At 39.7% G+C, this 14,154-nt stretch overlaps 1 protein-coding gene across 3 annotated transcripts in view; it reads left to right on the top strand.

Moving 5' to 3' along the window:
• Nucleotides 1-14,154, top strand: part of DGKQ (diacylglycerol kinase theta) — an 84,462-nt gene that overhangs the window by 22,006 nt on the left and 48,302 nt on the right. For all 3 annotated transcript variants that reach the window (XM_061634949.1, XM_061634941.1, XM_061634933.1), the window contains exons 3-7: nt 5,741-5,840; nt 6,821-6,906; nt 7,167-7,292; nt 11,146-11,299; nt 13,512-13,580. In XM_061634949.1, the coding sequence (XP_061490933.1) occupies nt 5,741-5,840; nt 6,821-6,906; nt 7,167-7,292; nt 11,146-11,299; nt 13,512-13,580 (535 nt within the window). The remainder of the gene's footprint in view (nt 1-5,740; nt 5,841-6,820; nt 6,907-7,166; nt 7,293-11,145; nt 11,300-13,511; nt 13,581-14,154) is intronic.

The following is a 14,154-nucleotide window of genomic DNA, read 5'->3' as shown; positions in this document are numbered from 1 at the left end:
CAGAAGCACTTTCCTCCAGGCTAGCATAAGCAATCCTCTCTGTTGTGTATGGCTTTTAGGTCTGTGGCATTAAAAGGTGTCATGAAATGTTCCACTGCTGCTGTTAATTGCAGACTGCCTGATGGGTTTCTAAGATAATATACTGCTGTACAAAAGGAGCCATATGGGATATCTGTATTGTGTATTTGCTACATGAAGCAAACATTCAATTTGGCTCTTAGCTTAAAAACATAACAAAGCCTTAATGTTAGTTTATTCTATGTATGGGAAGCTTTTATTTTTGTTCCTTACCCTTTTTACTGATTATACAAAGTGGCTATTTATGGAAAGCTGTAATATATGAAGGGTGTTAAAGATTTTTTCCTGCTGGATTCTTAGAACATACTAATATTATAAACTATGAATTGCATTTTGAATACTTAAGGGGAGGAGGAATCTGACAAACAGTTGACTTCCTCTGGATTTTTCATTTGATGTTAAGTGAAATGGGAATTATCCCAGTCTTGATGAAAATGTCACTTTTCAAGAGGACGTGGAATTCAAGGTCAAGTAAAGGCTCAAGAAATCAGAAGGATGGCATGAATCAGATAAGTTCCTGTGTCAACAAGGTTCAAAGAAAACTTATGGAGTTTGCGTACTATGACTAATCTTTGTTCCTTGGACTTGGTTACAAGCTGGCTGTAGTCCATAGTGTTTCAAACCTTTTTTGTTTTGTTTTTTGTGAGCAGCCAGTATTGTCTAGTCCCTATTTTAATTTAAACAAATGTGTGTACAGTTCTTCTCAGGAAGTCCTTCTTGAGGTTTGGTGAACTCAAAAGCTTCCTCACTATTTTGTGTGACATTCCGGTGGATCCTAATAAAGTTGTTGTGCTACTATTGCTTTGGGAATGTTTTTTTTTTCCTTTTCCTAATGGACCGACACTGCAATCTGTAAGATTTGCCCTACATGCAGTCTTTTTGGAGACTTTGTTGCATCTTTTCCATGAGTTGCATCTTTTCCATGATTCTGTGTGATTTCCATGATTCCACAATTTTTGTCATCTTGGTGACTTTGTTGTTATCAGCCCTGAGTACTCAAGGATAAGATGGGATGTGGGATTTATTTATTTGCTTCACATAAACCATCTGGCTGTGTTCAGATGTAATGCTTTGCTGCTAACTCTGTTTGAGCAAATCAGCTGTCCTGCCCAGAGTGTGCTCAGGAGCACGCCAACTCGTCCAGTACTTCTGAACTAAGTCCATTCCTGTAAAAGTACATCAAGGCCGGGTCATTGTAATCCATCTCTTGGGATAAGACTCGGAATGCGTTGGTATACACCCCCACAGAACCCTTTCCTTCCTTCAAGGTTCCCAGTTGGCGGGCAACCATCTCCTTCCGTTGGGGATCACGGAACATTTCAGACATGACAGTTGTGAAAGCCATATACTGTTGCAAAACAGGGTCGTTCTTGATCAGGTACGGGGTGGTCCATTTGGCCGCCTCTCCTTCTAGGAGACTAATGATGAAGGCCACCTTCGCATCATCAGTCGGAAACTCGGCTTGGCGTATGCGAACATACAATTCGCACGGGGCTAGGAATGTGGCGACCTGGTAGCTCTGGCCAGCATAACGGGAAGGTGGCCCCACAGAAGACTTGACTGGAACTGGCGCCACAGTTCTCTGGGCCATCAAGGCACGGAGGTTTTGATTCTCAATTTGCAGATTCTGGGTGACTGCTCTGAGGTTCTGGATCTCGGCATACAAGGTCTCTACTGTGACTGGGATTCCCCCTTCTGCGCCGCCACTCGCCTCCATGTTCTCAGTCATGGGAACATCTATGAAGAGGGATGGTGGCTGAGTCAAACTGTCCTGCCCAGAGTGTGAGGCATGAGTCGGAGACAAGGATGAGAGTAATTCTTGTTTTATTAGGGTAATTGAAACATCAAAGGCAGCACACTTCATTAACTCGCCTAAACTAACTCACTACAATCCCTATCTAAGCTCCTAAGCATACTCTGCAGCATATGAAGGAAGTTGACTCAGCACCCCAGTCAGAGGGGCACAACCTTAAATAGGAAAGGTCTTCACTCGTAATCTCTCACTCCTTCGAAGAACCTCCCTCTGACCGGCACGCTTCTCATGACGTCTGGCGTGGGGTGAGAGAGGGCGCGCCTCCGACAGCTCATCTGACAGTACTGACTGGATAGGTGCAGGCTGGAGGTCAGGAGGCGGGGAAGCATTTGAAGTGTCAAGAGGGGGATCCAGGGGGGTTGGAATTGGCGCGTGTGCCAGAGATTCCCCCAATGGTTCTGTTGATGCGTCTTCTTCAGCAGGACTGTCCATGGGAACTGGCACAGTGTCAAGTACACTCCCTCCCCCAGTGTCCTCAAAAGTCTCAGGCTCTGCCCCTTGCTGCTCTAGCTGAGGGGGCTGAAGCTCCTCCAGCCCCCTTCCTTGATTCCCTTGAAAAACCTGGGGCTGGACATCAGCTTATGCATGAGCGGCATTCTAGTGCGTGCAGCTCTCCCCCTTCCTCCAGCAGGAACTTAGAACATAGGAAGCTGCTTTATACTGACATTCTGTTATGCTGTTGGTTGGATTTGATTCCCTCAGCAGGGGGTATTTGTGTGTGGTTTGGTTTGCGTCCAAAACCAGAATTGAATTCTATTTAGGCTTTATCTAGAAAAGTATATTTCCTCCTATGTTCATCTAATTGCCTCCAGCTTGGCCCTTGATGAGCAAATTGTTTACTGTGTCAGCAGTCAAATGCAATCCCCCTTTCAAGCTAGATTTGCATTGCTACTGCTGATGACCTTAGTGGATTTACTTGTTCTTGTTGATATTATAGAAAAGTTGCTGCTTGAAAGTGTTTAATTTCTAAAGTGAAGTTTCCTACTTTACTGGAAATGATCTCCTCTCTAACCAGGAACCAGTTAGCTAAAATCTCAGATTGTGGGTGCTAGGCGTAATTGTTGCCCCAGTTCTCATGTAATGATCGACCATGGTTTATAGTGTATTGGGATTGTGTGCTGCTCAGTTGCTTGTGGTTCATTCTCTCCTCATGCAAGTGGCAACAGCAAGCCATGAAAGCTCACTCAAACAAACCACAATTGTGAAGCCGTTGTTGATCTTGGCTTGCTGATTGTGGTCTTGTTTAAGAGAAATAAACCACAATCCCAGATCTGGAAATTACAATAACCAAATGAAACTTTGGCTTGTTACTCCCACTCACACCAAGGGAGGAGGGCAACGTGTGCTAGTATGCTGCTCTGTGCTAATACGTCATTAACCATGACTTATAATTATATACAAATGAGGTCATTCTGTAGTGACTGAAAAGTGTTCTGTGCATGCTCACAGGCATCTTTATTAACATTTCATATGTTCCAAAATTTTGCCGCCAGTGCTGAATAATTTTTGTGTTGATGAGTCCTGGCTCAGATTAAGCCATGTGTTGAACATAGCTTTCCAAGGGTAACAATTTAACATCTCTGGTGACTTTTGTTCCAGGCAGGCTGCTTTTTCAGTGGTCTTTGGCTAGGTATAATGTTTTTGTTTTGCAATCATGCATGCCATTGTTTTAAGCCTATCAGTGTAATGAGGGCTTGCACAGCAGAGGGAAACCCCTACCAAAAACTTGAAACAGGAAGTAAGTGCTGAAGATAGCTGAAAATAGAACGGGCATTCTTATGCCACAAATAACTGTTAGTGGTTCCATTCTCTAGAGCTAAACCATGTTTTTGTTTTTTATTTGCGCTCTCTCTCTCTCTCTCTCTCTCTCTCTCTCTCTCTCTCTCTCTCTCTCTCTCTCTCTCTCCCTCCCTCTCTCTCTCTCTCTCTCTCCCCCCCCCATTATCCTCTGTGGGAAGGGGAAGATGACATTGGAGAGAGTAATTAAAATTGCATCATTCCACCCACTTTCTGAAGCAGAAAATGTATGTGCAACATAGCTTATTGTTTTCTTGATGTAGAGCTGCTTTTGGCGATTTGCTGATAGGAAGGCAAAGGAAGTGACACTCTTGTTTGATTTTTGGTTTTTTGAGGGATGGAAACCAGTCAGAAATTGCGTCATTTGATAGCGCAAATGGTGAACGTTCCTTTTGCAATTCTTGTGCAACAGAGAAACTTTTTATGCCGGGGTTGGTAGTTATGCTGCTTGACTTTTTTTTCTTGCGTTGCTTGTCTTTTATCCTTGGATTTGTTTTTGTTTTGATTTTTGTTTTGGTTTTTTTATGTGTTTGTTATTTTGTGTCTTCTGCTTATTTGCCTTTCTGGGATACAGAGTTATATACCTTAATGGAAATACACTGAATTTCATTTGATCGCCCTGTGTTAGATAAACCAAATCCATCAACGGAGATTGCTTGGTTTGCTTTGGGTGCAGAGGGAATCGCGTATATCCTTCTGCATCTTTTTATGCACCAATTAGGGCAGTGTTGTTACTTATGCCGTCAAAATCAAATCACTATTACACCTCAACATGAGCGCTGAGTTTTAAGTCCTGTTGATGTAGCACCAGCAAGCACATCCTTTCTGTAATGCCCTTGCTGATGATACTGAGGAGAAAAGAAAGCATAGTACCAAATCTGTGGGGAAAGCATCAACTAAAACAACTTCACAGAGATAGACACTCCAGATGTGCAGTTAAAGACAAACGTATTGCTTGTTTTACCAAAGAAAACAAAAGACCTCCATCATTTGCACCTTAGCATGTTTGAACTCTTTGATTCTACACTGTCATCGGAAGCCTAGGTGGCATCAGAGGCAAGGAGTGTTAGCTACAACCATTCCTGGACTGGGATACCCTTGCCACAGTAATTAATGCATTGGTAATCTTGTTCTGAACATTTGCGTATGCATGTGTGTTGATCCATGCATGGAGAAGAGAAGGGACATCTTTAAACAAGAAGCTTATCTAGCAGGATAGGTCTGGGAGCTCTCCAGGCGTCTCTGTCCAGTTCTTGGGACTCTCCCCAAGCCATGCCCCTTCAACCCCATCATCACATTAATAGTCTTCCTCCTTCCCATTCCTTTTCACTTTTGTATTGTGTCTGTTGCAGGAGTTCCTAAACTGTGGTCCATGGCAGTGGTCCACCAGCTGCATTCAGGTGGTCTGTGGCATATCCATATTATATTTATTTTGATTTTTAATTATATTTTGTTTCTTCTTTTGTTTAATATATATTGTATTACAATTAGAATTCTAAGTAATGCGAATTATAATATACTAAAATACGATATAAAACACAAAAGAAGCAATAAAAATCACACACCATCTAGCACAATGCAAATACCTCTACAAGGTAGTACCATATTATCTCTGTGTTGCTGATGAGGACAAGGCTGAGGCTGAGAGAGTGGTGGTTTGTTTAAGGCCACCTTAGTGAAGTCAAGGCAGAAAAGAGATTTTTTAAAACAGGGATTTGAAGTGCTTGTTTATTGCCATATGCCAACACTTGCCGGCCTGTGTGTTTGGACATAGGAGAGAAGAGCATGTCTACTAGATAGTTATTGGTAGAAGTAAGCTGTCTTGCTGGGATAGAGACACGCTGTGTGCCTCTGCTCTCTCTTTATATGGTGGGCATGGCTCTAGGCTTCGCTTTGTGTTTGTATCCTAATGTGAAGATGAGGCCTAGCTTTCTGATTGGGCATTAACAAATTTAAAGTCAAGCTGTTCAGTGTTTTTTACTTGCTTATATAAATTTGTACCTGTAGATTTTCAGTGTATAATAATTGAATCCCACTTTTTTTCCTGTGCAGGTCCCAGTTGCTCATTGTTTAGGTCCTCCAGGGCATTACAAGAGAAAGTTCTGTGCTGTGTGCAGAAAGCAACTGGAGTCTCCAGCATTTCGCTGTGAAGGTAAGACTGAAATATAATGGGTTATATTCCAGTCAGCATATCCTCATTCATATCCTAATTGTCTGCCATCCTGGTGCAGACATGATCTCTTTAAAGACACTTTCTAATATCATGTAAACATAAGGGAGGACTTCCTTGAGAAAAGGAAATGTGAAGGCTTGCAAGGAAAAAATTGTTAAAAATATGAAGCCTGTTGGAGAAGCTGCATTACCCTCCCCCACCCCATCTTCCAATAGAGTAGTTTCTATCCTTGAAATCTTTTTGAGGCTGTGTTCTCATAGCATTCACCTGTTGTTGTTGTTGTGTGAGAAGTGGTGGTTTCATAGGTTAATCTCAAGATAAAATTCTAACGTAATATAATATGAAGCAGGCTTATAGTGAGAGAGTGGTTCCATCTAACCCAGTACTGTCTGCTTTGATTGATGGGGGGGAGTCTGCAAGGTCTTGGGCAGAGGCCTTTCTTGGCATCTTTCCCTAAGATCCTTTAACTGGTAGTGTTAGGTACTGAAGCCAGAATCTTCTGCATGCAAGCCATATTATCTTCCCCTGAGGACCAATCTAAACATGGCGCCATTGATGAAATTAGCTATTGAGAGAATTGATATACAAAGTGTAGATAGCAGACATCCCTCCCCTCCCCCATCTGGATCAGGACCCTGGCAGACTAGGAAGTGTTTTAACCCTGTGCCCCCATTGTGGCCCTGATCCACATTAGACCTCTGCACTTGCTACTTATACTTCTTTTTTTGAACAACCCACTGAGCAGCTAATTGTGTGAATGGTGTGAAATCTAGTTTGTCTGACGTATGTCCCTCCTAGCTCCACTTTTGAATGTGGGTTCAGAATAGTTCACCTATTATTTCTCTTTTACTCTAATGAGAATTGAATATTTTAAAAGTAAAGTGGGAGACAAAAAATGTAGATATAAGCAAGTGTAAAACAGAGGCAAACTTCTTCCTTTTTACTTTGTTTACTTCCAGTATGTGAGTTACATGTGCATACAGATTGTGCCCCATTTGCTTGTAGTGACTGTCGTCAGTGCCATCAAGATGGTCATCAGGATCATGTAAGTGCAATACGTTTTGTTTAAAGAGCAGAAAGAAAATGTACTAGGCTTAATACAGAGTCCAGGTTTTCATTCCTCACTCTGAAGCCTCTGTCATTAAACTTTTTTGGGGGGAGAGGTTAAATTTTGTTGATTTTCTGAAAGATTCTGTATTCATATTTCAAACGCAACTGCTTTACCAAGATGTGTGTTCTATGGATTTTTAAAAACCTTACATTACATTCTTGAACTAATTGATTTGTTTGGTGTACTTTCTGTAGGATACATACCATCATCACTGGAGGGAGGGAAATCTTTCTTCAGGTGCACGTTGTAAGGTCTGCAAGAAAACATGTGGCTCTTCAGACGTTCTCTCTGGTATGAGATGTGAATGGTGTGGTGTTCTGGTATGTACACCAGGAATTTTCTTTTTCAAATGTCATTTCTTGACTTCTTAACCATATATATACCAGAATGGAGACAGGGTTGGGTATAAAACATCAAGTAAGTAAAGAAACAAAACCAGAATAACTGAAATACACATAATACAGCAATGCATGTAGTCTGGAAAACTATAATGACCAAATTTTAAGTGGTATAGATCTAGATATAAAGTTATCTAAATGGCATGACATGTACAAATATTTTCTAAAGGGACAGTAAGTATATCCTGGAAATAGCAAACAAATAACTCAGAAAATGAAAGCTGCCTTTCTTTAATCTTCAGATACGATTTTTTTTTTGTTTCTAAATGGTATCATTAAAGTAAGAACTGGCAATAACCTGAAATTGTTGTTATTGTAAAAAACCTCTAAGCAGTTTTTAAGTGTAACAGTGTCTGGAATAATTTTCTTTAGTATATGCTTCCTTTGTGTTTTGTGTGCGTCGTTTGTTTTTTATATATTTTTTAACTCTTATGAACCTATTTGCTTTCTACCATCTTCCTCTAGCGTAGCACTTACTCTGACTGGCAGTAGATCTCCAAGGCTTCAGACAAAAGGCCTTTTCTGGGTTTGTTACCCAAGATCCTTTTGTTGGAGATGCCAGGGGTTGACCTTGGGACCTTCTGCATGCAAAAGAAGGGCACTGTTATTCAGCTATTTCTCCTCCCCATTGTAACTGTACACTTCTATCTAAAATATTTGTGTATTAGATAAGCTTAGGACGAAATTATAGGTGACAATGGCAGACCTGGCTCTTTTAAGGGGTGGCCTGGTCCAATTAGTATTTAGACACAAAAGTGGCTGTATACTGTAGCTAGAGTGGATTTTTCGCATTCTGCAATGTTGAATTGAAAATACCCCCCATGCCATTCTGATGCTTCCCATAAGCACATTTCAAAACAAAACCTTTCAAAACTTATAGTCCTGAACTCGGAAACGCTTGCTTAACAACCCTCTAAGTTTTTATGGTGATAGACAAAACAGTCAGAGAATCAAGAGTTCAAAGTATAAAACATGAGGGAAAAAATCCAGACCCCTGTTGGACTTTTTTCTGTCAGTGGCCTCATAATTTGTTGAAATTATTAAAAATCAGCCATGTTCACAGAGTACCTGTAATCCTATTCCTGACCTTGCCCCATACTCTGACCTTCATCTTCTACAGTTTAAAAGTTAAAAAAATGCATGGCACATGTTACCAAATTCTTCCAAGTTACACAGGAGGTGGATTGGACTGTGAAAGACCAACCCAAGTTATGTTTGCATTTTGACAGATTTGTAGGGCAGTCCAATATCTCAGAGAGGAGGTCAGGTCTCCTGCTCCCCTGGTGCATTCACTATAGCTGCCCGATTTCCCTGCTCTTTAAAGTTCAATAGAAATCTCTGTTGTCTATAGGTACGTTCTTACACCACAAGGGTTTTTTTGCCTATGGGTGAATATATAGAACAGGTTGGGATACATAGATCTTATCTTAACAGCAGAAGGGATGTGCAGGAGGATGTTCTGAACCCTCTCCACACCTGCACCTTTCCTCTTTGCAGCTTCCCTCTCCCCCCAGCATTTTTCTCCTAGCTGGACTCACTTCCAGGGAATAAGCCCAGCTAAGGGGAAATAACACTGGGAAACAGCTTGGAGGGGGAGGGGGAGGCTTCAGCATCCTTCATCCATATGTCCTTCCTGCTCTTACAATATACCTCAATGAGCATTGACCTCTAATGAGAACTGAGATGGGATTGGTGAATTATTTTAATTAATTTTTGCTTATTATAGCAAAGCCAGAAACCATCAAGGGGAAATGGGAAGATCTTAGCTTGTATTTTACCATACTTTGGAAAGCAACACATATAGAACAGTACTGGCAATCAGTAACTTTGCTCCCAAAATCAGCAACAGTGCTTCAAGCGTGTTATATTTGCTACTCATTAAACTCGGTCAGTTACAGAATTGTCTGTTTAACCAGTTTTTGCTTTGGGGGAAAGGGCTGTAGCTCAGTGGCAGAACATCTGCCTGTCATGCAGAAAGTCTTAGGTCTGATCCCTGGCATCTCCAGGTAGGGCAGGGAGAGACTCCCTGCCTGAAACCCTGAAGAGCCGCTGCCAGCCAGGGTAGACAATACTGAGCTAGATGGACCAATGGTCTGATTCCGTATAAGGCAGCCTTCTATGTTCCTTTGTTGTTTTTAAACTTCTAATTTAGGGTGATGATGATAACAATAATAATAAGGCAAAGCAATCAAATAATAAGGTGAATGAATTTCTGTAGAGAGGAGAGATAGTTGTACTTTGGATATGAGCAGGGGGAAACCAAATTAAGATAATGGTGAGTGGGTTTTTTAAAAAAAACAAACTAGAATGCCTAAGGTAGTGATGGTGTAGAATATTCACAAAATCAGATTTGGCATCAAATTCTGGGATGATCCACAAGTCTCTTCATTGAACAGGCTCCCACTGTTTCTGCGCATTCACAGCTGTTAGCAACACCATAATTTTTTTTAAAAAAAATCCATGGTAAGAATTATGTCATTATTCATGTAATCTGCTGCTGCTGTATACATTATATAAATACAGCAGCATAAGGTATAATGGAGAAATTACATAATTTTTCAGAAGTAAATAACAACAACAAAAAAGGGAGAACTGGAAATCACGATAACTTGTGGAACACAATTTATAGAGAATAGGAGCTGGCATCAGCCCATTTGACAAATTAAAAAATGGAACAGAATCAGATAGCGAACCCCATCCCTAGTCTGAGGTAATGAGTTTTTACTTATCCCTAAAATGGACTCTCTCCCCTCCCCCATTTGAAATGGCTCCCTGATTAATTTCAAAGGGAATCATTGATCACACTCACATTTTACTATCTGAGCAAGTCTCTTCCATTCATTGAAATAAATTTGGAGTTCTTAGCACATCGGAACTCTTTATGAATATCTGAGCTAACATGCGAGTAAATCTGTTTCCTGATACTCAGTATCTGTCTTTTGTGACTAAGGGGATGTAAAATAATGCTGAATTATGAAGTGTTCACAATTATATACAGTGTGAAAGGAGATCAGAAATAAAAATTAACTTTGTTGAAGGTTACGGCTTTTCCCTTGGGTGTCTTATCACTGTTATATACAGTGTCTTGCAAAAGTAATCAGACCCCTGACCAGTGCTCTCATATTACTGAATTACAAATGGTACATTGTAATTTCATTCTGTATGATATTTTATTTTGAAACACTGAAACTCAAAATCAATTATTGTGAGGTGACATTGAGAATCAGTGGAGCTCTTTGAAACATTGCTGTCCACAAGCAACGTCCAACCAACCTGAATGACCTGGAGCAAATCTGCCAAGAAGAATGGGTCAAAATCCCTCTGAGACTGTGTGCAAAGCTGGTACATACCTACCCCAAAAGATATAAAGCTGTTATTGCAGCAAAAGGTAGCTCTACCAGATATTAATGTATGGGGGTTGAATACTTATGCAAGCAACATGTTTCAGTGTTTTATGTTTCTTACAAACATTTCCCAACATAAAACCAATGTCACCTTACAATAATTGATTTTGAGTTTGTGTTTCAAAATAAAATATCATACAGAACGAAATTACAGTGTAGCATTTGTAATTCAGTAATATGAGAGCATTGGTCAGGGGTCTGATTATGTTTGCAAGGCACTGTATATATATGTGCTGCACACTACAAAATATGGGTATAAACTAATTTATTGGGTGGTAAACTGCCATCACGAATCAAGATGTACAGCTCAAAAATATTTGAATAGAAATCAGACATGACTTTACAAGAACTTGATGCTGTGTTTTCCATAGGCTCATGCTGCTTGCTATGTGATTGTACCTCCAGAATGTACATTTGGAAGACTAAGAAACATGATTCTTCCTCCAAACTGTGTGCACTTATTTTCCCGCAACTTCAGTAAAATGCACTGTTTTCGGATATTGGAAAGCTTACAAACAGAAGCAGGTAAAGTTCTGACTGTGCAGTATTAAACTGTTTGTTTAACTAAACTATTTAGTGGATGCTTCCTATTTTTATTAAAAGATGGAATATTTAATTGTCAAAGGGGGATCCTTCTTAAAAGGAGAAACTTTTGAGAGCAGGGTTAGCCAACATGCCCATAGGCCTCGTTTAGGCTGGCAGTGTGTTTTCCTACCCTGTGTAATTCAAGCAACTTTGCCTGCAGGCAGTCGTTCTGGTGAGGAAAGAATTGCTGAGGGCTAAGGTCTTTGAGGGTCAGATGTGGGCTGAGTACCATGTGATGTCGAGCTGTTTATGTAGGCCACAATGCTATAAACACTTACCTGGGAGTAAATCTGACTGAACTCATTTGGGCTTTCTTCTGAGCAGGCATATACTGTACCGCAAAAGATCCTAAATTAACCAAACTTTTAGGCTATTATTTCCTCTAAACTAGAAATGCCTCTCATTTAAAGAAAAACATACTGCAAGCATGCTACATAATTTGTATCCCCCGCCCCCCATTTAAAAAGCATTATCTTTATTAAAGATGTTTTGGGGCTTAAAGTAAGAGCGTGCCAGGTTCAAAATAACATTTTGAAAATGTGTTTGCGATAGAAAATATGTAGAGGGATAGGTAGCTTTCAGCAAGGTGCACACTTGAACTAAGTAGATGACTTTTGATTCATAGCTTTTATATACAACAAACCTATAACAATGGAACACAAGGAGAGAACATATTTTAGCGTGTATCTTCCCCCCCCCCCATCTTTGCTATCTTTGTGTTCACCATTCAGTTCAAGTAATACAGGTAAATGCTCTGGTCTTGTACTGGAAAAACCTTAAGATTAATGGCACACATTCAAGTAAAACAGTAAACTAATTCTTTTGCTGAACTGTATGGCTAAACATGGAAGGGCTTCAATACAGACAAAAGTTATAAATGCATTTCCTTTGCCTTGGCTTCACTAATAATACTGTACTTTGTTCAGTTTCTACCATAATATTTTACTGCCACCTAGAGCACATCTTCCATATATTTTCCCTCTGGTTTTCAAGAATATATTCATGTTGCCCAATTTCTCTGTGAGGATAGGTCTGTAACTATTATTGGCCATGCAGATAGGCCTGTCTTCAGTGCTAAATAGCAGGACGTGGCATTTGTCTTCCTGTCCTGCTTGTAAATTTCAAGGGGATCTGTCTGTCTGCTGTTGGAAACAGAATATGGACTAGATGAACTTTGGTTTGCCCAGCTAATTGATTCTTATGTTCTTGAATTCTTCTGTTGCCTTAAATGTGCTGCATGCTAGGTTCTTTAAAAGTGAGCATAGATGTGCTGCTTTAGTAAAGCACATGTTTGTATTTCACCACTTTACTAGTCCTGGATATAGTTATGCTACAGAACCTTTGGAGAAGGTAGGTCATCAAGTTTTCATTACCTTGGTATCACTCATATTTGTGATAAGCCCACCTGAAATATATTGGCTTGGATCCAAACGTATCCTCCTGCAAATGGAAAGGCTCCTTCCATCCATGGAAGGCTTTTGATCCATTGGAGGATCCCACTCATGGAAGCAGAGGGAGTCAACTATTGCTGATCTCCCTCCTCCTGCAGGCCCCCTTCCAGAGGATTCTCCAGTTCTCTGGGACAGACTTTTAGAGGGTACAACATGCTATATGGAAAATGGGCAAAAGTTGTTTTTCCTTTTTTCTATTAGTGGTACAAAGTCAAGATCCAAGCCAAAGAAAATAGTAAAATATATTTGCCACAGGATGCCATTATTATTATGGCATGGTTTATTCTCTGCTTTTGTCCTTTAAAAATAGTTTACAAGCTAGATCTTGGGTGTTTTTTATGTAATTTGCATTAGAAAACCTATAACCAAAATTGGAAATCTTATGAATGTTAAATTTTCACAGAGACAAGTGTGGATAGATTTCATTCTTTGAACACACGAACTAAGCTAATATTTCAGCTTCATAAAAATAATTAAGTAAAGGTAAAAAATGCAAATAGTGATATGTAACTTTTCAGAATAGGCTATAGAGTATATTTCCATGTGTGTAAATATTGATGTGTTCATATCCCTAACGGTTTCAGTAATGTATGTACTAGAAGAGAATATATGATGTTGTTGTTTTCAATGCAACACTTCAATTTAAATGATTAACTATTCTGTGCAGTAGATATTTAAAGGAGACTCTTTTCTTTCCACAGATGATGACGACGATGTTGATAGTTCAACACAATTATCGCTGAAAGAATCCCAGGTTTCCACAGACTCAAGTAAGTAGTGTTTGTTACTAGAGAGTATCTGTGCAGATTTATCCTTGGAGCATACAATGCTTTTTTTGTTGTGCAAAACAGAATACATTTCATTTTTCAAAGTAAAGCAGCTGATTGCCAATCCAGTTAGTTGTCTCCTGCTGTCATAACTGAAAATAACCTCAATCTTCAAATTTGTGGTGAAGGATTTGGAATGTTTTCAGTACAGCTGTTCTGAAGTATTGGCTTTTTACTATTGGGCTATAATATAAAATATAGCTATAAATAAAAATATAGCAATAATAAGCATAATTGTAAATTTGCATCAAAGCTGAAGTCCACTGGAATCGGTATTGGATGGCACGCCTAAGTACAGTGCTAGTCTGTAAACCATCTTGTGCATTTCTTTTAATGGAAAGGCAGGATAAAACATTTTTTCATAAATAATAAATTAATCATATAAGTAGCATTGCCTTTTCCACTGGCCATGATCCAAAGAGCTGCTTGTTATTTAATTCACTTGTTTTATTTAAAACGTCCCAGTTTTCAGTCTATTTTGACTCCTAAAGTGGCTTACAATTAAGATCCATAAAAA

This window comes from Rhineura floridana, chromosome 1, assembly GCF_030035675.1.
Source record: "Rhineura floridana isolate rRhiFlo1 chromosome 1, rRhiFlo1.hap2, whole genome shotgun sequence".
Lineage (NCBI taxonomy): Eukaryota > Metazoa > Chordata > Lepidosauria > Squamata > Rhineuridae > Rhineura > Rhineura floridana.
The sequence above is the reverse complement of the archived record's forward strand: the minus strand, read 5'-3'. Positions and strand labels throughout refer to the sequence as shown.